Source organism: Bombus bifarius, unplaced genomic scaffold (assembly GCF_011952205.1).
Source record: "Bombus bifarius isolate JDL3187 unplaced genomic scaffold, Bbif_JDL3187 scf7180000007966, whole genome shotgun sequence".
Taxonomy (NCBI): domain Eukaryota; kingdom Metazoa; phylum Arthropoda; class Insecta; order Hymenoptera; family Apidae; genus Bombus; species Bombus bifarius.
The window spans coordinates 8,064,930-8,091,371 of NW_022884352.1; the positions used below are offsets into that span (position 1 = coordinate 8,064,930).

The 26,442-nt window shown below is 32.7% G+C and overlaps 1 protein-coding gene and 1 long non-coding RNA gene across 4 annotated transcripts; one reads left to right on the forward strand and one right to left on the reverse strand.

The window, feature by feature from the left end:
• Positions 1 to 485: 485 nt before the first annotated feature.
• Positions 486 to 26,373, forward strand: LOC117209027 (BAG domain-containing protein Samui-like). 2 transcript variants are annotated; one of them, XM_033450602.1, is made up of 2 exons: positions 486 to 826; positions 22,174 to 26,373. In XM_033450602.1, exons 1-2 carry the CDS (start codon positions 653 to 655, stop codon positions 24,280 to 24,282), a joined length of 2,283 nt encoding a protein of 760 aa, XP_033306493.1. In that variant the 5' UTR covers positions 486 to 652; the 3' UTR covers positions 24,283 to 26,373. The 2 variants fall into 2 exon arrangements, with proteins under 2 accessions (XP_033306493.1, XP_033306503.1); XM_033450612.1 differs by lacking the exon at positions 486 to 826 and adding an exon at positions 13,888 to 14,772.
• On the reverse strand, positions 12,531 to 13,909 carry LOC117209046. Of its 2 annotated transcripts, none has more exons than XR_004487837.1 (2): positions 13,795 to 13,909; positions 12,531 to 13,583 (listed from the first exon to the last, which is right to left on the reverse strand). It is a non-coding gene; the product is annotated as an uncharacterized LOC117209046 (long non-coding RNA). The 2 variants fall into 2 exon arrangements; XR_004487838.1 differs by having other exon boundaries at positions 13,721 to 13,854.
• Positions 26,374 to 26,442: the final 69 nt, after the last annotated feature.

Genomic DNA, 26,442 nt, shown 5'->3' on the forward strand with positions numbered 1-26,442 from the left:
AGATATAAATTGAAAATTTTTATTTACATAGTACAACATAATACAATAGATTGTACTTTTTTGGAGAAAGGTTAACAACAAAAGATCGTATCATTTATTTTTCGATTTTCGTTTATTCACCGGTTGTTATATAAGGCGGCACGTAATTTCTTCTAGTGTGACGGTCGATTACGTTGCGATAAATGAAAGTATTACACGGGACATTTCGGCGTTGGTGTTATAAATAAAAAAATGCAAAACTTAAATAGCTGACGATTAAATTTAGATCGTAAGACGCGTACTGCTTGTATGCATCAGAACATGCATCGTGAATATCGGAGTAGTTCGAGATAAATCGGTGACGATATGCGCGCTGTGATTGGCCGACAATTGAAAACGGGCCAATAAGCGCACGTTTCGCGCCGAAAAGATACGATTACACAGACCGGTGTGAGCATGCGCGCTCTTTGATTATTCTCGCCATGATTCGGCGCGAGCTTTCAGTCACGCGCAACGCTTCGTAGGGGAATTGTATGAAGGACTCGTTTCGTGACCATCGTGAAAAAAAGGAAACTATTTCAAGTTAAATTTGGTATAGCGTGTTGGCTAAAAGGCAACAAGTGTAACGTTCACTGATCGTGCATGAAACGGTTGTGCGCGTGTAGACCCAACTATGTCTTTCTACTTTCGCGACCGGCCGAAATTCGGCGACAGACTACGTGGTAAATCCGGCGACGAACTTCTGCAAGAGATTAAACAACAGTTCGACGAAGACAGCAAGTCTTTCTTCGAGCCTACAAATAGATCGCAACGGGATCCCTTTGAACGACATTCCACTTTCTCAAGGGTGAGTTTGTCTCTTCTTTACGTAAATTTCCGTTTAAAATCAAATCGTGCAAATCAGTAGAACATAATATTTATTATTAAAATTAAGTTTCCGGAATAATGCTTTTTATGTAAAGCATACTTTTATGTTTAAGCTTAAGTGTTGTTTTCTCATCACGGTTTTAAGAGTTAATTGTACTTTATTTGTTAACCCGTGTACTTAATTTGTTTCTGTTGGTACAAAAATTTATTTTCAAGTTCATATAAAATGTATTTATTATAAATTACGATATTTTGTTCATTTTATTTAATAATTTAAATAGTAATTTTCTCTATTAGTTTGGTTTAAATAGTTTAATTCAACATAATGATAATATAAGTAACAACATGGTAGAATTGCAATATCAATACTCTATCAGTTTAAGTTTGAAATGCGTCAAGAAATACTCACCAATAGCACTAGATTTCAAATACAACTAAAAATTTTAATATTAAAAAAAATATTACTAAATACTATATGGATCTATACATATAATGATACAAACTTAAAACATCAAAACTCAAAACAGAATATCAAAAGGTTAACGGGTAACTTTTCGTCGAGCAACTTTTTAAATTATTATATCTTTATACTCTCATTAGAGTCACTTTGGAATGTCGAAAAAATGTGTTCCTTCTTGCATGATTTGAATGTGTTGTACGAAAATTTTTTATTTATAGAGTGGCCCAATTTCTACATCGTTTCACCAGCATGTATTTAGTTTTCTCTGCTTGTCGGTTATTCTTGTCACAATGCCGATATTTTCAGAAGGCAAAAAGTGAAAAAACCGTCGTGTTTATTGGTGATCGGTATTTTTCAAGTACCCTGATGTATAAAGATTCGAAAAAATGTAAATGTGTGATAGGTTCATAAGTGCAATATTTTTCATATAGGGTGATGTTTTTTGCATTGAATATAGTATTGTCGAAATCGTGTTGTTACAAATTAATTACGACAATTATTTTAGTTTTAACACAAGAACTACTAACTCTTAATATGTATGTACTTAAATGTATTATACTTAAATGTATTAGTTTATAGTTAATGGCGAAACCAAATAGGTGTGTGTTTCTATTACAATAAAAGTAAATATAGACATCATGAAATATACTTGCAAAAACAAAAAAATCTGATACCAGTTATTTTAACTAATTTGATAGCGTAGCGTTAAAATGAGGGTAATGGTATTATATAATTTATATTTTAATATTTACATACGTATTTATATACGTATATATATATAGGATTTTATTATTTTATTCTTCTATGTTACGTGAACGTTGCAAAAATTTGGTATTCATTATGCCGAATCACCTGTTCCGCGTTGTCAACGAGCCAATTGTCATAGTTCATGGCGGTCGCGTGACCGTTACAGCCGTATCGGTACCGTGAAAATTTTTCAATTATTTTACCGCGATCGTCTTAACGCACTACGTATTATGCGTTCCATACAATAATTGTTTAATTATCATTAAAAAGAATAACGAAAAATGTTCAATACGTTGGATACAGTATCCCTTGTAATATTACTCAATTCGAACTGTGACCTTAGACTCATGTAAACAAGACAATTTAACGATCAAATATTTCGGTAATCTTGTGATAATCGAGATTGTCCCAATGAATACCACAATAAAATATCCACCTGTATTATTTTTTTTATCGACGAACTTTAGAGTATTGTTGTGAAAATAAACTAGTATTTCGATATGTATAGAAGGGAAATATAATAATATGATAACTTCCTAATATAATGATAAGATAGTTTTAAAGTTACGATTACTTTACCTCAGTGTCACTTTCTATGTATACATAAAGTATGTATATATAGAGATTAAAAATGCACTAATCGGTTCATATAGACAGTAAGTAGACTTATCTACCGTCGATATCGATCTACCTATGTAAAGAGAGCCTTAAGAAACAAGTAGCTTAGTATCAGCCGTTATCTGCTTTTTATTTCAAATTCAACAAATTTATGAAGAGCTTTTTTTTGAAAACGGGATTTTTTTCATTCCATTGAAAAAGTCTAAGTAAAATAATTGCAAATATAAAATTGCTTTAACATATAATCTTATAGCTCTGAGCTAAATGTTTGAAAGTTACTTAAGAAACTTTTTTCTTTAGCATTTTCTATATAGATTAAATATGCGGGTATCATATCCAAAAAGGTAGTATGTGCTGTTGCAGGGTGAATATGGAATTAAAATTGTTCATATAGTAAAAGGAAAACGATTGATGATTCAAACGGAGGCCATGGGTTTCCCTCCTTTTTCGTATGTCCTCGTTTCGTTCAACTTCGATCGCCATCTTGGTGCATAATGAACGAAACAAAATCGATTAATCTAAACGTTTTCTGGGGGGAGGGGGGCGTTCAAATGACCGTCGATTCATGAGAATGGCGGAAATTGCTGTTTCTGGTCGTCATAAGAGGGTCTTTATCCAATTCTGAAATACATTAACGATATAATGATAATTTTCTTCGAAAAAAACACAATGTCTTTTCCCTAGTTATATTTATACCTTCCTTGTTACGATAATAGCCCGTAATAGAAGCGTCTTCATGGAATTTCTGATTTTATATACAAAAATATAGAAGCATAAGATTTTCAAGAAATGTGATATATGATTCTTGTTATAAAAAATATAATTTTGGTATTTTGCTTATCGATACGACAATATCTTTGTAATCGTGGAAAAAGTTAATTGCACCTATATCATACTTTTATCGAAAAACAATAAAGATTCGCACCAGATACATACGGTAAACAATTGCTGGTTTTAATCTGTTCGCGGGTTCTCAAACGGAATTGTACAAGATATTTGAGAATAAAATATTTTTAAAAATCTAAGAAATTTTTTAAGAAAGGGGCAATAAATTGGATGAGACATGGTTTATATAGAACTGGTTAGAAATATAAAGATTCTCGGATTTTTTGATACTATGAATAGTATGAAGACGAATCACTATAATTTCAGTCCATTAAGAACCAATTATAATAGTTGCACATTATTAGGAAACATAAAAAATGTAACTTACATGTTGTTTTTTTAAAATACCAAAAATATATTAAAATAATAAATACTTTGCAGAAGCCCACTATATAAATCAAAGATACACAACAACTTTTTATAATTTCAGAAGAAATAAGTTTAACATACTGTCACAAATACTTCAATGTTATCAAATTTCATCAAATTAAAATATCAAGCTGAAGGAAGAAATACTACTCGAAAAATATTAATCAACTCTTTGGAATTTCACAACTATGTTATTAAGAATAAGTAGTTTATCATATTGATAAATTCAGTTTCGCCCAATCTCATCAAACTGTAGAATCAAAATGAAAGAAGAAATACTATCGAAAGAATATTAAGATCTTTACAATTTTCTTTGTTTAACTTCGATATTAACAGAATTGAGCGATGTAAATCGACCGGAATGAATTACAAATGAAATGTTGTTAATGTGTTAATACAAAACCAGTAGTTTGGCAAGTGTGCAACAAAGGAATTCACAGAGTGTATTATCTATAAAAGACCTACTCGAGCTTACTCGTGTCCCTGTAGAGGGTTCTGTTCTGTTCATTGAAGTCTATAAAGCTAGTGGGCTATTAAAACCACCCCAATTGCATTAAACGTCCCTTCTGAGAGAAAGAGGGTGACGACGTACCGGTACACGAGTACGAAATGAGATCAATATGGTATAGGTGCGGTAAGTTTCGCAATTCTACCATCGAGAGCAGTCGCTCTACATCGGGCTGATATCGTTGGCTTTTCAGAAGTGCAGACAGATTCCGGCAAAGGACCCAGAAATAACGTGTTTGTTGCCAAACGCCCGCCGGGGAGATGACTTACCACTTATTCGCCTCACCATAGACCCTTCTCTGTTTTCAACAATAAAACGTTTCATTGATCAATCGATAAGATCGTTCTGACGGAGGGTGCGTTCCTTTTAAAGTAACGATACGAAGCCAGAATGCATTGCTTCGTTGCAATCTTCTTTGGATAGAAGAATATTAGTTAGCGTGGACTTTCTTCAATCAGTTGATAGCTCAGTAGACTTGGAATTATATATTGGAAAGTATATTATTTTTTCAAAATAGAGGATTGAGTTAAAAATATCTTTTTTCTTTTTTCGAATCAGAAGATAAGTCAGGGTTAATGGAATTAATGCGAGATATTCAACTTTATTTATGGGAAATTTCAAGGAAAATTCTACAGGAGAAACGTATAAATTATCCAAACTCGTTATAAGATTTGCGAAGAATGGATGAAACAATTTTCTGCTTTTGCACCTCTTTAGTTATGTGCATAAAAATATGGTACCCAAAATTTCGCAGAAAGGGGGAAATTCAAAGAAGAAACGAGGACAAAAGGGAAGGAAGATAATTTCGTAATTGCTACCATAAAAGTATATTTAATACTAACAACACAAAGAAACAAGATAGAAGAAAGGATAAATGTCTTAGCCGCGTGATCAAGATGGTATCCTGCGGTAAATCTAAAAAATTCTGCAAATGTAAAATTTCTGATGATTTGCAAGAAATTTAACGTGTGCGTGGAAAATGTCACGGATCAAATGGACAGATTATTCTGGATCGAACGGTTCTTGGTTTGGAATGGCGAGAGGGAATCAATGGCAGCTATTTTCAGAGGCTCTGGCGTCGGCGACGACTTCGTCGTCGAGAACGTTCCTAGGTCTTCGAACATGCCGATGGTGTTTGAAAATTGAGAACATTGCTTCATGATATGCATCTCTTACGAGAAAAAAAAAACAACATTACTTCATAGTTGTCAAAATCCTTTTTATACCGACTTTGAGAAACAAGGAAGAGTATCTCAATGAGAATATATTTTTTTATTCTTAAAAGAATAATTCCATCTAACCTGAGCCACAGATTTTATCTTTATTTTCTTTTTTTTTTTACTTCTTTTTTATATCACTTTTTATTTTCAGAAATATCTTTCTCATACGAGAAAGAGGCAGCAAATGCTGGTCAAAAGTATTTTTACATGTATTTAACATATACACTTTCTTCTTTATATCGGTTTGTATTCTTAAAAGAACATTTCCTCTAACTTGGACAAAGGATACTGTTTTTTCATAATATTTTTTAAAGAAACGACGAAGTATTCTGTTTTATAATTTTACCGATATCGATCCATCTTCAGAAAAGATATAGAAATTTTTTTATGAAGTTCTTTTCTAGAGACGAAGTCTTGAAAGTGCGATAGAAATGATCATTTCTGGTATAGAACGTAGTCATCCGTCTGGACCCCTGCATCAATATTTACTCTGGCAAGATTGCTGCCGTCACTGGCCGATTTTCTTTCATTTTTTTGCGGTTCCCATTCACTTCTCCGTCCTGGATATCGACGTGGAAAATGTTACGGAGACAGAAATGCTTGGAGAGGGTAAAAGTATATCAAGGGAATATTTTATTGATTCTGGCTAGAACTTAGATCTACTACTAGATATGTCTCTTCATACCAGAAAAATACTACAAAGTATAGATAATAAAGAATTACCAGTCCTGAAATAGAAGTAACATGTATAAACAACCGCTACGTGAACTCTCTTAAAGATAACTAGAAGAAAGATAAGACAAACAAGTATTTAAATTCGTAAAGCAAGAGAATAATATAATACGACACACCATTCTCTCCTTAAAGATTTAAGAAAGATCAATTAAATATTACAATTATTCAACATTTACAAATATACAAATATTACAATTAAATATTACTAATTTTATGTTTTGAGAAAGGAAGAAGAAAATGGAAGAAGTGGAGAATGTAGTACTGCATCATAATAATGCAGAATTAAATGATACTATTCCTATAATTTTGTAATAGTGGAGCTTTCCTATGACCTGTAATACTGCATGATGTTTCGTGGTAATGCATCAATGGTGACTCGTCCCCGATTGAACCAGGCAAAGTTTGGTGCTAACTGCAAGATAAGACACCTCGTTACACCCACTGCAATTTTCATGCGATGACTCACGAAGTCATTGGGATTCATCGTGCGTGGAAAGGGACGTCTTGAAAAGTGCTCTCTTTCTCCGTTCTAAGAACCACGTCGCGGACCCTTGATTATCCCTCCTACTTTTCTTGGTGAACGTCATTCATGAAGCGGCATTCCTATCCGCTTTATGGCCAGTTCTGCGAATCGTTCGAAGGGAAAGGGTCATATCGTGTCTTCCTGCCGCGAATTTTGAGAATTGACATATTATTTAACCCTCTGTAATCGTGGAATTTCCTTTATTCATGAGAGAAGTATTTGGTGTCATAATGTTGATATTTAAAAGATTTATCGATAGCAATTATCAATTTCTGAATTTAAAATTAAATTAAAAAATGGTCAGAAGGAAGAAGTTACAATATTTTTTTTTATAAGTAGAGAAATTCTAGTTATAGAAAAGATTTATTGATAGCAATTATCAATTTTTGAATTTCAAGTTAAATTAGAAAATGGTCAGAAGGAAGAAGTTACTATATTTTCTTTTATAAGTAGAGAAATTCTAGTTATAGAAAATCAAGACAATTAAAATTAAGACATTATACAGAGTAAAAACTCTGAATCCTATTCTAAATACGTAGATAATTATTAATAATAGGATGGAATGAAGTGGACTTTCTAAGGAAATAAATAAACCTACCAAACCTCCTAAACATGTTATAACAACATGAAATTTCACAAATTCTTCTTATACATATCATATACTAAATATAACGCAAAAGCTGTAGAGATTTTTATATTATTTCATATGTTTCAAGAACAATACAAGATATATTTTGAATTTTGAAATAATCTCCGAGAATATGATTCTTAAACAAATAACGAATTTATAGAACATTCTTAATTATACAAAGTACATTCTTGAAGATATCTTCTCATTGTAAACACAAAGAAAGAAGTGATAAAAGTAAAGGCATGATTGTAGTAGGTTGTGTGTCTTATCTCGAAGATCATTTCTGTTCGTATACATCGAGTATGACAATGCTGCTATAATATTACTGCACGATCAAATTCTTTACACGCTACCTAAGACGTATGTCTAATGTTTTTTTAAAGATCTTCGAAAATTACATAGTCCTTGTGCATGAAGATTGGTATCATGGTGTCCTCGACCTTCGATGCTTTTAGCGGGCTTTTAGCTTTTATCGCCACGCCCTATATCAATTACAATTGGTTGAAGTATTTCAAACGTACAATATTGATCCTCATCTATTAACAAACCTTTAGTACCTTTCATACCAATGTCCAAAAGTTTTACATAGTTTACTATTTCATATAAGGCGTATACAGCATTTGAGAAAAAGAAACACCTGATCATTAATACATAGTAATTAATAAGTAAAACATTACGTATTCAATATTATCATATAATATATATTATTCTGTATACGTTAAATATAATGCTACGATATTTAAATATATTGTACAGTATACAATATCTACTTAATATAATAACTAAATTAATAATTAAATTCGCGAGAACTCCACTATGATTTATAGAACAAAGGAGAAATATATCTAAAATGTTTCTGTTACTAGTCTAGTTCGTAAAAATTTCCGATCCTCTAATTTCGAAATATTTCACCGAGACTGTTATGATTGCGAGGTAAAATAGTGATTCAAAATTATCTAATGGCGGCTTACATCAATTTTAAGATCTCAAAGATCGGAGTAAAAAATAAGAGAAGGCGGCGTTGACCGACGTGTTGAGACTAGTATACTCGTTGCATCAATGGAGCATTACGAGTGTATGCGTTCGACCTGTAGTAGGAATCTCCACTTTTCCTTTCACTCTTTGATCGTTCGATACACGTGCACATCATGCTTTGTTGCGTGTGAAACACGACGCAGTTCCGTGTGAAAGTGTCACACTGATCATTCTTATTTTCACTTCTCATAGTAATAATTTAATACAAGAATGTATAATAGATCGTAATCGTATTCAAATCAAATTCGTAGATCAGTGATTTTAGATTATGCTATCAAATTTATATTTAATACATTATATATATATGTATCATGATAAAACCTTAGATTTATTGGATGAAATAAATTTTTATATAGGCTCCATTTCTTCAGTTATGTTAATAACAATATGAAATTGCATAAAAATTCGCAGTAAGAATTTTAGTAGTAAGTATGTAGTGTGTTTACACGCGGGCCTAATGCGTGCAAGAATGCATGCATGTATAGCATAATATATGTAGTAGAGATATGCTGATATCCGTAAGCCCGTAAGGAAATCAGTCTTTGCTTCTCTACACTCTACAGTCATCTCTATGACGTCACGAAACTTCAGTCTGCTAAGGAATGGCGATCGAGCACTTCCTCGAGCTTCATAGTTTCCTGGCCGCGCCATCGATCACCGTAGATCATCGATCATCATTATCGATGATCGTGCGAGTGATCGAAAAGCGTGAACAAGATCGAGAAACAAAATCGAAGACGAGACTGCAGTAAGTTCTCATATCGAATAACGTGATCCACGATTTGTTCGATCGATTTTGAATATTAACGATTATACTTACTTTTAAGTCTCCGTGAGAGACGTTTGATCTAGTTCGAATTTTGTAAAGAGATGAAAAGATAGAATTATTGACTGGATAATATTTCATTAATACATACATATTTGTCACGTGACAATTTACAAATTACAAATTGCAATTTACGTCTTTTTCTTCAAAAACTACAAAATCGTTTATATCATAAGAAAGGTGTAATTTATATTTTGCAACTTAGTTATTGAACCGTTAGATGGCAACACTCTTCACAAAAATTAAGATATATGTATACCATTTCTGTTTTGACTGTGTATCAATTTCATAGATGAAAGTATTTTTTGGATATAACATAAATAATATATTGTATAAATAAAAATTCCAAATAAAAATATTTTAATATTCATTGTTGTACGAAGTGTGAAAACACGACAAGTAATAAAACATTTTTCCGAACTCCTGTTATGATATTCACCTTCGCTAATGATTTATGATATTTGTATCATCATAAAAAACATTTAAATTGAGCTATTAGATATATAATTTTATTTATCTCTTCTGACTTGACTCGTACAGAATATATAAGGATGATCTTCTCTTTTAAACATCGTGTCATCGTTTTAATGAATCGAAACAAATTTCATTCCCTTCCATTACCATGACTCTGACACGCAGCTTTGAACTATCGGTATTCAAAGAAAGTCCAAGTTTCATTACGTTCAGTTACATTAAATTATCAAATTTAAAAGAATATGAAAATTATTCCCATTGATCTTATCGTTAGATTATTCAATGTCCATCCCTGCTAAAAGTCTGCTCCTAACCTTAAAACTAGTCTCTTATTAGACATCAATCTTTTCAATCATTCTGCGTGATGAGTGAAACCAGCAGTTTTACGATTTGTTTCACATATTACACAAGACGTGTATATAGGTTTATTCGTGGATTATTCTCGCCATAAAAGAAATTCCGTCTCGTTACGTCCAATATCATTATCATTATAAATTAGAAGATTGAATGAGAGATTTGTAATCCTAATTGGTCGGTGATTGTTGTACTTATTATATTCATAACAAATTTATACATCATTTTCATGAAATTGTATTAATATTTATCATGTGATACATATCCATAATTAGATTGCGGATTGTTATGTAATTTTGTAAAATTTAAAGGCACAAAGATGCACGCAATGTAGGTATATACATAATAACATGATGACATACCAAAATATATGAAGTACTCAAAGTAAAACATCTGTTAATAGAGAATGAAACAAATCTCTATTTAAGTTGTATTTCTTTAGTTGTATTCATAAAAATTTGGATCTGCATAAATATCCGCAGTCTGTACATATATATATATATATATATATATATATATATATATAACAAACCGCTATTTTCTACCCCTATTGTAAAACTTCATTTTCGTAATTTAAGCATAAAGAGATTAAAACCGAAACGTTTTCGAAAGGTAGAAATACCAATGGCATTTATGTATATCACACTTCTGCAATCTTATAAGAATCCTTGAATGGTGATTCGAATAATTCGAAACATCTGAAAGTCAGAGATGAAGATCGTGCTTGATAATAAGTTGTACATGGAAGCATAAAGTGTTCGAAAACCATGGAGGACTACCACACGTACAATTTATTCTTGCCACTGTCTCACGCGTGCAAGATCACCGAAGTGCAATATTCGCGTATAGAATTCTACAGAATCCGCAGATGGCAGTTCGCTAATGTATTGCCAAGCAATCGATTACATAATCTCTATCTTGTAGATTGTAGGGGAACACGAAGTGAGTCATCTGTCGAGCGAATTACCGTTGTGTACTCATGCATGTGCAAATCGACATGTTCGTCGAAGTGTACGATTCGATCTGTGTTTCCTGCTTATTGTCAAGCGCGATATAAACATTCGACACTATTGAAAGTTTCAGTCCGATTCTACTGCGTTTCGAAAATATTCCACAGGAAGCTGATTCCACGATTTCCATAACGCATAGACAAAATTGCACCTTGGTGATCGTAAAGGAATTATAATTTGATGTTTCGCGACGCTGTACCACGTGCTCGCTCACGCTGTTATTAAATGTACGTATAGCGCGAGTAATAAACTATTTTTAATACTTTTTTGTTGATATTTTAAGTCGCATTTAATTTGTCAAGATGAAATTTAATTTATATTGTTTTTTTAAATTAAAGATATCCAAATGGATTGTATAACTTTATTATTTTGATAAAGAAATAGTATTTTTCGTAAAAATAATTATATTTGTAGCAAAAGTAATTCACTATATTATTATAAATAATTATTCTAAGAATAATGCTCTTTCAAAAATGAAGATCGAGAATTTACATTTTTTGCATCATTACGTCAATCTTTTTCTTTGCTTTGTATGATTTTATGCATTGACGCGTTACCATTAAATATTATAAATTACAGGCTAACATTATTATGGATCTTACTTAATCTAGCGAACGCTTTTTTTTCGCTAGTAGACATAAAAATAAGTAGAAATATATTTTCGTGAAACGTTTCCAGGTAATGTTAAGATATTGTTTATTGCGGTCTTAAATAAATATCAATTACAAAATATCTTAAATGAATATGAATTACAAAACATTAATTTTTAGATAAAAAAATTATATAAGGTTACTTAATGAATTATGGAAGTTTCCGAAGGGTAATTGAAAATCGCGCATTAGATTATGAAATCTTATTCCTACTTTGCTTGGCCTTTATCCAATCAAGCATCATTTCAAAGGTTTCTATATACCATTAATTACATCTCAATGGCATAACCGGCTGTATAGACATACTCTATGTACTATTATGTCACTTACAGTCGCCTTTAAATATAGTTCTCATGGCTAAAGTCATAGTATTAATTATACTATCGTCATCCTTGGATATTTAAAAAAAAAAATCATCAAATTGGTATCATATTGATCAACACGATGCAAAACAGTTAAACATGTAGCTTTAAATAGAATTCTTCTGAATTATTTACTGGCACATTAGACACATTAGAATATTATAATATCAATTTAATGTAAATATTATTTTGAATTCTTCCATATAGAACGATTATTCTTAAAAAAAGAGATAAGTGTATATATTTAATTAATTTTGAAATTTAAACAAATTTATAATTACATAACTCAAATAGAATTCATTTATTTCACTAATACTACTATATTATTGCAAATATAGATAAGATGAAATTTTATCATTAGGTGATGATAAAGTTAGGTCACGACGAGCAAGGTCTCGGTTTGTTGTTGCGTCACGATGCAATATCTTGATTATAAAGCACCTATATTACATGATACCTGGCCACACGACCTGCACACGTATTTTCACGTCCAGCAGAAGAGGTTTGGATCGGGGCCAAATACTGCGATCGTATGACTAATTTTCAATGGCTGACTTTTAGTACTTCAGCGGTATAATACATCTGAAATCGTAAAGCCAAGTTGACATATAATAAGTTGACATTACGTGATAAAACATCCCCTCAAACGCTTATGCAACAAACACGATGTATAGAATTCTCATTAATTACAAAATAATTATTGGATCGAGGTGAGTGTTGAATTTTCATTGGAATTTTTCGGCGAAATTTCTCCATCGGTCATGGAGAGTTCTTTAGTTACCATTTAAAATTGTTAGTGGATCTTAACGTTACATATAGTATCAGAAGAATCTTATCAGAATTACTGTAACGATCGTATTTAAAACTCGATAAGTTCTAAAAATATATCTCGTTAATACATATGGGTTTTATTTATTAACTGCCCAATTTAGTTCTTATTGGGAACAATATGTAGTCTATATATATATTTTACGCTGAAACAGTGCCTTTGAATCAGACACGGTCTATTTATACTTACATCGAGTGATTCATGGTTAATATTACATTAAAAAAAAATATGTCGATTTTTGAGGATAATAGCACGATCGAAAATTCTACTCGATTAATGATGATCTATTTATATAGTGCGATTATTGGTTGCGAGAAAGGAAAACGAGTTGATCAACTTTTCGGATGGGAATACAAACATGTGAAGGGAATTCATGCTTACTATAAAAGGATATAGGTAAACAAGTCCAGAGTACAGCCTTGCTCGGTAGGTTGATTGTAAAACGAAAAATGGAAAAACTTGACAATACCGACCCACAATTGGCACAGACGATAAATCATGCTGAAAGAATATTTCAAACCGATTTCAACGTGAAAAAAATAAATATTTTCGAAATCATAAATATCCTAACACTCTACGTAATTTAAAAACTCTATTTATTAGAAATTTAAAAAATCCACAAAACAAGAAAAACTTACTAGGTTATATATGAACATAAAATAATACGAATTTTATGATGTTTCCAATATACATATTTTTTGATAAAACGTACTTTTTATTTTAGACAATCAGTGATAAGGTCGATCTCAACTTCAATCATCTTTATCTATGAATGTCTGAAGAAAGTACAGTAAGAACGTTCTCTGTCATTCTTCGCTTCGAATGTCGCGTGCCGTTTAAGTGCGCGAAAACCAAATGATTTCTCGAAAGAGCCAGAGAGGAACGTTCTAGTAGCGTCTGGGGTGTTCGTTCGATTACTTCCGTGAGAGTTCGGCTGCGCTCGGTGACAGTCACGTGGCTCTTGATACAGCCCACACAACAAATATATTTAAGTTGCTCCGGGAGCGCGCTGACAGTTTCGCTATTGACCTGAAACGAGTGTGTTCTGTAACGCGTGCATCTTGAGGATTTTCTCAAGAGAACATTTCCTTCTTCTAATGCAGAACCTTTTATTTGCAAGTGAGTGATACAAGTGTAAAATAGATGGAGTAACGTCGATAGTGGTCCAATTACATAATCTGAAAACAAAAGGAAGAGAAGACAGAAAACTAGAGTGCTACCTAGAGAAGATCGAAGAGAGAGGCTAAAGACAACTGTCGCACGTAATTGACTCGGGTAACTTTGCAAGATCTTTAAGCAAAAAGAGAAAGAAAACGAAAGTGTGTTTTTTCCAAACGTTTATTTTTTCGTTTCGCCTTTTTTGTTAACACGCCGTCGCTGTTGTTTAGTGAGCTTCTTGGCTGATCTTTTCAAAACGTATAAACAAATATATACATAAAAAAAAAACTTAACCTGCAGAGCGAGCTCTTAACGGTAAAAGAGGCACGAACTTAACCTCTTAGTGTGTGAGACAAAAAATACCAGCATATTAAAAAAAAAATCGCATCTCCTGAGAAAAAAGAAGGAAAAAAGGAACACCACGTATTCGAAATCAGGCACGGATCAAAGGGTCCAAAAAATGGACTCGCCTGTCATCGTGGACAAAGCATCCGAATTCGGAGAACCGATTGATTTGGATCGTCCGTTTCCCGTAAGTGGTGCCATCTTTTTTTTTGCCATTCCCATCGTATATTCCGCAGTACATAATACATATGTATTTATTACAACCGGAACGAATATACGATTTCTAACGTGTTACAGTTAAGATTAATGGACGGTATACGTTACTTTTATTCGTCGATATTTCGATGTCTCGATATTACACTATAACTCGTTCGTTACTCGAACGTACACTTAAGTATCAGACAAGAATAATGTAAAGAAGTTGTGTTAATCGGCTTATGACGTTGCTCCAAGCCTGTATGTCGAATCATGCGATCTGAACGTTGATATAGTCGACTCGTGACGTTTATGCCAAGACTTTTCCAGATCGTTCTAAAGTAGTATTGCGCACCTTTTGATTTGTTTTACTTCCTTCTACATGTATAGATTATTATCGATTTTTCGATATAATTTGCATATTTGAATTATTATATGATTCGTCTCTATTTAATATAATGAACCTTTATTTATTTATTTTTTTGCGTTTTATTGTTTTACTATCTGTATTATTTTTTTTTATTGATGAGTTTGTTGAACGGATAGTATAATCGATGTTACCCTATCCCATGGGAAATTTGGGTGTTGTCTAGTTGATAGGGAACGTGAGGAAGGTATACGCCTATCGATGTTCTCGATTCTTGCGTTTAACGTCGGTTTCGACCTTCTCTCTTGCGTTCTGCGGGATCGCGTGGAAGTTAGAAATAGAATTTGCGAGGAATGACGTAGGTTTCACCGTCTCGAAAACGTCGACTTGTCGACCCGTGGATTTCACACTTTCTCCGGACGAACAGAACGGATGAACAAATTCCTCGCTAACTTGATGTTACTATAATACAATTTATGTACTCACGTTACTGATTTCAGTCAAAATGAAATTTGGGATTCTTAAAATTACAACACTTCTTTGTTGGATTATTTAGGAGTTTCCTAAATTGACAGGAAATGCAATTTTGGAACTATTTCGTAAGTGCTATGATAGTTTTATAATGACGATTTACAATTCACATATATAGGGATATATAGGTATAAATATCCATTTGCAAAACTCGGCTGAAAACTTGATGTGAAAAAATATTTATTTACTTCATAAAATCAGTATAATTCAATCATGTACAGTTAAGTACAAAATATAATATAAACATTTCCATTGACTAGCTACACATAATGATATATTCCAGGTACCCCTATACATTTTTGTATAGTTTACTTGCTAAAATAAAATATAGGTTTTTTGACACCTTGACTGGAATCTTAATGTTATGTAACATGAAATCTTCTTATGACTTTATTACACTGATTTATTAGTATATTATTTTTCCATAACTTCTAATTATTTGACTATTAGTTTGTAATACTTTTGCTATAGTTTTATCATATACATGTATTTCGTCATTTCTCTTTTACTGTCTGTTTGCTATAAGAACCATTACTCATTTTCTATGAGTTTACCGTAAATTGAAGTCTATACTTCTACTTTAAGTCTCCAGATAAATTTTTCATCGTCAAGATCTTGCAGAAAAATCATCTCACAGATTATTTTATTATATTATCATTTTCATGGTATTCCAACCGGAAGTTATCAGTGCAATGGCACTCGTACAAATATTCGATTTGACTGGCGTCTTCTTGTCTGATCAAGCCCCAAGCTGGTCCTGAATCTTTCTAACGTATTCTCCTAGAACAAGGTCCATTCCTCCAAAACATAAGCGTGTTGACGCTAATAATAAACTAACGGAGACGTTTCTCCTCCGTAGCTCTGTCTGCGACCAAAAGGAATCAGATAGAGAAGGAAAGAAGCAAGAAGAAAAAAAGACGAAAAACGTAACATAATCGCGGTCCATTCGCTGACTACGCGCTTTATTTCCTCTCGTTTATGTCCGACCAGTCGGCCGTATTAGGCTTGCCTGAATATCTTGCGGCCATAAATGGTCTTTTCTCTTGAAATTCAACTCTGATCATCGATAATGTTCATTGTTCTCCAAAGAATTTTCTCAATCGAAATAATAGCACAAAAATTAATTGTTTCAGTTTATTACACTATTGTTTGGAGTATACTGCCGATGATACTGGAAGGATCTTTGAGGTTAGAATCGAAGCGAATATTGCTTAGGAAGATTAGGAATCTTGATCTGTAAGATCTCGTGCAGTAAAAGTTCAGTTCATATATTAAAAGGTATAATAAAAGGAGAAATAACGATTATTTGGATAGCTGCATGTTGTGCTTTTTGTAACTGTAGTTTAATCATAGATTGTGGTATAAGTATTTAGTATTTTAGTACTCATAGTTTGATTTCTGATCTTTGAAAAGAACAAATCTACCATTTTGTATTCTTATAACGTTTATTTATATATTTACGAACACTAATTTTTTTTTGGTAATAAGACCTAAAAGTAATCCTAACCTAACGCTAACTACAGATTAAAGAACAGAAATGAAGGAATTTTCTTAAAAATTTCCTATTTCTATATGGAGAGTGAAATGCGTTTTATTTTTATTTTTTATTTTTCATATTTTATTTTTCTACATATCTACCGTTTTTATCGCTATTTTTATATTGTAACAATTCTGCTAATTCTAAATACCTTATATATGTAGGTTATTGCAAAATAACCCACAGTAACTATTAAAACGAAAGCAAAGTTGTAATCAGTCATTTGTAATGTTTATATTTGTCCACATTGGTCAACTGCACGAGAGCTTCGCTATATCGTTTCCACCATTAATTATACCACGTCTAATTGAGCTAATTGAAAGGAAATTGTCTTCTCAATATCATTTACGGCTTCTCGAAAAGACGATAACAGAGTATTTTTACCTGTGATCTAACCGGCTGCCCCTTTTCACGTAAAAAAGAAACCGGTTTCGATAAACATTATTTTTAATACTATCGATGATGATGCCTTGACATATGTCGCGTAGGCGTTATCCATCCATTGGAGAACGGAAGTGAAACCAGATTGGTATTCCTCTTTCACTCATCCATTATGCGACATATTTCCGGTATTTCATAGAAATCTTCGCAGTATAAGATTTCTAGGATCTTTTACATTACAAATTTTAATAATTTCTATTTCTCCAGAAGAAATAGTGTAAATCTTTTTCATATTCCGTCATTGTATTTTTGAGTTTTAATAATTTTGTATTGTTAATGATCTTAGAAACTTATTCCTTCAATTGAGCTTTTGTCTTTTACTGTTGCTGTCATCTTGGTACTTTTCAGAAACTAAACATTTTTGCTGCGAATATTCATGACTTCTATAATTAGATTTTTCCAAAATTCTAACACTCTTGTTCATTCTTTTTCAGTGCCCTTCCAGATTCGAGAATGCTTTTAATTTGTTTATTCCAAAATCGTAAAATTTTAATAGTGAATGTTGCCCAGACTTTCAAAATTTCCTCATTCTCTCCAAAGGAGAACATAATCCAATTTAATTATTTTTTCTTACTAATACAAACTGAAAATAAAAATATTTAGAAGATAGAATAATTTATCTTGCATTTTCTTCTACTTTCACTTTTTAATTATAAATCATACGAAAATAACTATTCTTTTGATTATTATTTCTCTATTACTTCTCTCGAAGAATATTTCTATGTTAGTTAAAAGCAAATGAACTGTATATTCTGAAGAATACCATGAGGAAATCAGGAAATAACTATAAATCGTGGTCTGTCGTGGGCTTGATTCAAAGAACCGTGACACAGTTCTTCGTTTATATCGAGCCGGCGCTGACATTCACCCAGTTTGCCGTTTTATGGATAACCATAGCGGCGTGAACTTTTCATTACCTCTGATTCCCTTGTGTTCCTACATATGCGTTTTGTTCATACAAAATGTGTGTAAAATTACCATTCTAGCATACTACAATGGAAAATACATTGTTTCTTAATAATTTAAAATTGTTTATAACAATATAAGAATTTTTCTTCTTAATTATAGTTAACCTCAAAACTGTATCAGAAATTATTTGATTTATGTTATAATTATTTATTATATTATGTAATAATTATTACTATAACATATATAATAATGACAATAATTATATTTATATAATATAAATGTAAGAATATAAATATAATTATATTATTTATGATATTTGTTATCTTAAAACTATTAAAATGTAAATTGTAAAATAAATATAGTGGATAGATTATTAATTTAATTAAAAATTTTATATTGACTTGTTTTAATAGATTTTTTGTTATAATTTAAGTTATTGTTAGTCAGTTACATGTAATTTACACTTACAGTGCATGAACACATACATATACACAAGGAAAACACAACAATGAAATCATGAAAAGTCGCATAAAAGGCAAGGAACGCGCGGAATGCAGCACATGGATGAATATTCAATGCGGAGTAGTTCAGTCACAGTTCCTGGAACTGCATCTCATAATAATTAACAAGTTTCATAATTTTCAGATCGGAACTGTTGCATGTATTGCATTAGTACCTTCTTTGATGATTTTTAAACATTAAAATTCTTTTCGAATACATTCTAACCCACTACAATAATAATATACTATTAAAATACAATAACAAAGGAAAGAAAAATTTAAGAATATATATATGAAATATAGAGAGTTAGGTACGAATATCTTTGAAATGAAAGACAATTACAAGATTATTTGTTAAAATAGTTTAGTATTATTGTTATTATTATATATTACTTCATGTTATTAAGCTTGCTAATGTTAAAAACATTGCTCGGAAATTAACTTTCCTTAATGTAACTGGAACGGTGATTAGTATAATGGTTCTCTTAGGAAATTTCATTTAAGGCGAAATAAATTTTCAAAGGACTATTAATAGCCATTAATTGTGGTCTAACCTAATTTAGCAACTATACACACAATGATGATTTGAAGATAAAAATAAAGAAACACGAAGAAAAAAAGATGATAGTTGATTCAGATGTAGCAATTCTAAATATAATGAATTAGACAATAGTCTAGTTCTTTAATTAAATATTTCGTGTCTTCGCACTTCTAATGTTTACGCTGCGCGCGCATCTCCTATACGACGTGAGAATTCTCGAAAATTTCACAGAGTCAAACGGTTTTATGGAGCTTAATGAATTTTTTAAAGATATATAAGATTTATGTACAACCCTTTGTCACTATTTTATTGCCCTTATACGTATAGCTAGATCTGTCTATCTTTTTTTGAACTCTGTGTTTCTAATAACAATTACACTCAATCACACACAATAGACGGAGAAAATCTGCGTATAAAGGTTAATTTATGGATTTTGCTGGTCAGAAAATATCTAAAAGTTATTTTTATTCGGTTCTCCTTTTTTATTTAATTTATAATATTTAATATATAGGAATTAGAGTACAGTAGATAATGAAGAAAAGAAGCAACCGAAAGAAAAGTTTAAATAGACCTAACATTTAACGGGTGTGCATGATTCATAAGCGGAATCAAGTGGTGCACCTTTAAAGGGCATCGACATACGAATGGAAGACTTTCTATATATTTTAGTCAAAGATATGCGAAGAATACTGGAAATTAATATATGAACTCGGGAAAGAGAAATGTAAGCTTAGATCCTATGACTTGAATTGCACATAAGTTCACAAGAATAAAAATGCTTTTTGTAGTATTTTCTAGGTATTGTTAGAACCGAATAAAATGATACATATTAAAAGACTGCTGTTTATTAAAAAATGAATTGGTTAATATTTCGGAGCACCATTTTTCCATATTAAAAAAGTCACTTAAACAAAACAAAAATTCACTCAGACTCTAAGGAAGTAGTTTGTGTAGGATGAATTGCTCGCCTGCAGGTGGCCAATCATTGCACTTTTAAAGCTTTTCGTCTAAAAAAACAAGGCGATATTAGATATATGTTTATTAAACAAAAATATTAAACAGCACTATCTGCTTCTGCTTTTGATTGATCTATATTTGTGAAACATTACTTTTTACCATTAAATTTTACTTTTTACTAGCAAATAATTGCTAAAATAGTAATGTTAGCTTTTAGTTGTGAAATTTGTATATAATGCCTATAGTTATATAGTTGTCAGTAATTTTATATTTGAAATAAAAAGTATCAAACAAAAAGATAGAAATATAAAGTCAAACAAATAATAGAAAATATTATATATTAATAATTTTTTATAATTTTCTATGATTCTTATATATTTGCGTTTAGACGTAAGTATATACTTTCTTATAGGAAGAAAAGGGAATTTTAAACGATCATTCCTATTTGCTAAGGAAGTCACGGTTTCCTGTGATCGAATTATTTTCTGTAGGTGAAACTACGAAATACAGTGTAGCAGCCACGTATGTATATACATACGCGTGTACATCATGTCGCCGCTGTATATAGTTATTCAATGACGTAAAGGTCGTAATACACGTCGTCACGAGTGGAACACCCACGCGGAATCACGCATTTCTCGAAATGGCGTCAATTATCATACTACTAATCCCCAAGTCGTAACGTTAATGGTTACTCTTCCGATATCGTAAAAAACCAATCTTCTAAGTATTTTTCTAATATTCACGTATGTAAAATATTGTAAATGTATACAACATTCTAATCTCTTTGTGCATGGCTTTTAATTTTAATGATACATCATTACGTAACTTCGTTATTATAGATCTTTTTAGTAGTTTGATACAGATTTATCAAAGCGTTGCACTTTACGCTTCATTTTTCTTTTAATACCATTTATTCGAATGTCTACCTCCTATTTGTTATATTTCTTATATTGTGTTCGGTATCAGGCTTTCTGTGACTTACAGAGAAAGAACTCGCTTTAACTCGCAAAGAAATGTAGAAACACGGCTTATTTCACAGCTTAAGCGACAGAACTTAAGTAAATAAACTTTAACTTACATCGTTATATTAGTCGATAGAGACGTCTTCTGGGGTCTTTTAAAATTTTAAAGAAAAAATTAAAAAAGAATATTCTAATAGCCATAGAAAAATGAAAACATTTCACGAATATTTAAGAAGAAAATTTGAACTTTGAATATCGAAATAGTAAGAATTCATTAAGAGCCAATGTTGCATTACTTTAACATTTCGTTCATGATTATATCACTTTTGATAATATTTCTTCTTTCGTCAAGATCCTGAAGATTTTATGAAGTTTGAGAATTACAAGTATTTATTATTCTAATATCTTAAACTACTCCGAATATTTATAATTCCTTTTAGCTTGATAAAAAAATATTTGCTTATTACTTAATATTTGCTCGTCATTTTTCCCTTGATTTTTAATGGATCAATACATAATTAAATAAATTAAAATAAAATTCCGTACACCACATATACAGACCTCAGAAGTCGCACTTTAGACTTACTAAAGAAAACCGAAAAAAAGAACACGAATTCCTTACTTCGACTTATTACCTGTTACCAGGGGTTCCCATTTGACGACGACAATTTCGGACGACGCAGTGATATTCGTGCGCATCTGGACGATCTAGCAGCCCGCCACCCAGAATTCGCCGACCATCTGTTAGGCCCACCTTGGGGTGACATCCCCTTTCACGGCTCTTTCCGTAACCGAAATCGTGACTCTGGAAACAGAGATCGTAATAATCACCAACAAGGTTACTCTGACGAGGACGCACGAAGTCAAGCAAGCGGAAGTAGCGCTGCCAGCGGAATCAGTGCCTCCAGTTCGCACGGTGAAGCGGACATTAACCAAAATCAACAAAATAAATCCTCCAATTTCGAAGAATCTCATAGGAAAAGTCAAATTCCGCAATACGGATTACGTAATACTGTGGATATAGGTCAGCACCATCACAACATGGAAAATCTTGACAGAGGAAATCGTGGACAGCGTTCAATGTCCGCTCCTCCAGAGAATAGACAGTCTTCTAATCAACAACAACCTCAACAGCAAGAGCAACAGCCACAGCAGCAGCCACAGGGTCAGAGATACGTTTCTAGGATAGATATAACGCCACAGCATAACCAGCCTCAGCAACAGAAATCACAGCAGCAACAATCGCAGCCACAACCACAAACTCAGCAACAACAGCAGAAACCTCAGCAGCAAAGTAACGTTAGGCATATTCCAATTTTTGTTGAAGGTAGAGACGAACCTGTGCTACCAAGAAGTTTCGACGACCCGTCTTCCTTCAGAAGAGCACCTTCTCCTTTCAGAAGAGAGCCTTCTCCTCCGCAGTTTCATGCACCACCACACTTTCAAAGAACATTTGGTCAGCACTTTGGTGGAAGACCCCATCAACGGCCTCCACACTTCCAGGAATCTTTCTATCAGCCACCAAGCGGCTTTGAGCATCCTCCCAGGAGACAACAGCAGACACACACTTTCCAGCAGCCTAGACAGCCTCAGCAGCAACAGTATTGCGAAAGACAGCCTCAACAACAATATTATACTGAGAGACAACCACAGCAGCAGCATTATGAGCAATCAAAGCAACAGAAGTCTCAACAGCAGGCTCCACCTCAACAGCAACAGCAACCTCAGCAACAGGAACCACCAAAACCTACCGTTCCAAAGGATCCTCTAGAAAAAGTAGCTCTTGTACAGAAGGAAGTAGACTCTCTGGCTGAACAAGTTAAACAGTATAGTGGTAACTCAAGGACAGATAAAGAATATATTTATCTAGATGAAATGCTTACTAGGGAACTGATTAAATTGGACGATATAGAGACAGAAGGTAGAGACAATGTTCGACAGGCGCGCAAGAACGCAATAAAGACTATACAGGAAACGATTAGTTTACTGGAGTCGAAGGCGCCGCTTCCATCGCAACAAGTATTGTCAGAGGAACAGGAGAAACAAGAAGTTTCTAATGTAACCGAAGAGGCTGAACAGACTGGAACACTAAACATGCATCATAAAGGAGAGGATCAGTCTCAGAATAAGGAAGCAATCCCACTGCCTCCTGCACCATCATCTCCAACGAAGAAATCTGAAGAAGCTATCGAACCTTCTACAGAAAAAATAGAGAACTCTGATACTTATCACGCTACGAGTCAACAACAGGATGCTCGGCAGGTTTCCAGCGAGCCTATTGAAACGACTCCAGCGAAGAAGCCGGAAATGACGTCTATGGAAGTTCAGCAGATTCCAGACGAAGCTATTGTAACTGAACAGAAGGAAGTAGAAAACGCTCCCGGAAAAAAGGAACAGGAAAACACTACTGAAGTAAAGGAAACAGATATTTCTGCTGAAAAGACCACTGAGAACATTCCCTCTGAGGGGAATAAGGAAGTAAATCCTCTAGAAGAAAAAAAAATAGAGAATGTTTCTGAGGATAAAAAAGTAGAAAACACTTCCAAGGAAAAGAAAACTGAGAAAACTGATAGTAAACCGCTTGGCCAAGAACAACAGCAAAAAACCGAGGAGAAAATGGAGATAGAGAGTAGTGAGGTAAAGCAGTCTCCCAGGTCAAAAAAAGGAAGGAAGACAAAAAAACAGGCTGCTCCAGTGTCTGATAAACCTATACCATTGCCAGCTCCGGAGAATACTGAGGCTAGTGCAAATTAGAATAGCTGGCAGGAAGAAATATAAAGTGTCACGATTCTAATTGGACCAAAGGACGCATCGAGCAAGTTATTCTGTTGGTTGTCGCCAGAGCAGAATATCATTATTTTGGAGAACAAGCGAAGAGAAGCCTTTTTTGATGGTCGTTATTTCTTCTCTGTTTTGCGATCATTCTTGGTGCCAGATCGATAGAGACGTCGTGGATCGACGTGAAAATCGCACAATCGTCAGCATGGAAACCACGCCGGCCGGAAACGTTCTTTTGTTGTGTTTCGTTGCTCCTTCGTTCAAGTGGTTGCAGTCAGGTTCAAACAGGAGAAGAGTATATATGTTCAGACAACCTTATAACATATAGAATCGTACAACGAATATCCAGCACAAAAAGGCTGTCACGCTGTTGCGTTGCATTTGGACGAAACTGTCCCTCCTGATTTCTACTCTTCACCCGTGCTGATTTCATGGGAAGTCATATGGGAAAGAACATAGAATACTCAAGGAATTGTATTACACGTTTGATAATGTTCAGTGCAAAGTTTGATTGCACTCGAAGAAATTGAAATATCGGTCTCCTTTTAGGAACAATTCTTTTCTCTGTTTTTATTATTACTATTTCTTCATTTTTAAATTAGTCACGTTATTTATTAAATATATTTTTTCTTTTATTGAGACGTTGATTGACTAGTTAATTGGTTAGATAATGACTGAATAAAAGCAAAGGAATGAAAAAGCATTTTTTAGGAACCGATATTTAGTGTTTTATATATTATCGAGACTGGCATGTAGTCAGTATTGATAATAAGATTAGTGGGAGAAATTTGACACGATTATGAAAATGTTTAAACGTGTTGTATAATGAAAATGATAACGATTATCCACAAGGAAACGCGTTGAGGATGTCGGAGTCGAACGTTCAAGAATGGAACGCGTCCGTTTCTTACTATTAGTATTACAGCGCACGGCCTGAAGCATGATAAAACTAACTTTATTATTATTATTATTATTTCTATTTATAATTTATTGTGCGTCTGCTGAACGATTCGAGCACGATTTTCGTGCCCCTAATATAATAGGTTATTAAAAGAGGATGGTTCAGGAATTTATAGATTCTTAGAATCTATAAAATAAACGAAGAGAATGAACAAAAAAATTATACAGCTTCACATAGTTGTGATTTCTTAAATATCTCTGTAAGCTTTTTCCTTGATATACTAAGGAGGAAGAACACTAGTTTAATATGAAATGTAGAAGTGATTCACTAATTTTATAGTATTTATAAGATAACAAAATTATTTTTACTATGCAACATTTTCACTCCAAGCACATATAATTCATAACATAGTTATCTATGCTGAATAAAAATCGAATTACATACAGTTTAGCCTGAAACAATCAATTTCTAGGTAAATCAATTAAGTTCTTTTTTACTTGATTTACTGTGTAGTATGAAATCTGTGAATTTCTGAGCCACTTTATTTCAATCCCATGTGCAAATCTGTTGTCACGAAACCATTGTGTGTGATATACGAACCATGTATGTATATATTAAGATCGTATGTGTTCGTTTTATGAAAAATGATGTATCCCGTTCACAGTTACCTTAAATCATTGTTCGATTTTTAACAATATTAAGAAACTTGATTCTTATCTCTTGAAAAAAAGAAAAATTGTCGATAACAATAATGTATAAAATACATTATTCTATGGTTCCTTGTTCAGGGTGATACTCATCATTATTCTTCCTTTTTTGTTTCTTCTCATTTTTTTCTTCTTTTTTTTTTTGTTTCTGTATGATATTTACGTACATATGTATCTGTAGAAATCACTTGCTCTCAAGCAGAAATTTTGTATTTTTTTCTGACGTGTGAGAAGTGCGCACACACACACGCGCGCGTGTGTGATCTGTGGTGTGTGATGTGTGATGCGTGTGTGGTAAGAAAGAATAAATGTATTATACAAAAGAAAGATATGTGAGAAGGAGTGGATGAATAAATGATCTAACTATCAGTAGAACATCAGTATAAGTGCGGCGAAAATGTAACTATTTTATGAACAAACGCATTCGATTGAAAATACAATCTGCTCGTTTGAATCATATATTGATCCTAACCTAATCAGATCATATTAAATCATATTAAAAAGTCCCCGTCTCCTGTGTTGATAACC

Coding starts and splice junctions, on each gene's coding strand:
- LOC117209027 (XM_033450602.1), top strand. CDS start 653: ATGTCTTTCTACTTTCGCGACCGGCCGAAATTCGGCGACAGACTACGT. Junction 827..22,173: donor GACATTCCACTTTCTCAAGG/GTGAGTTTGTCT, acceptor ACCTGTTACCAG/GGGTTCCCATTTGACGACGA.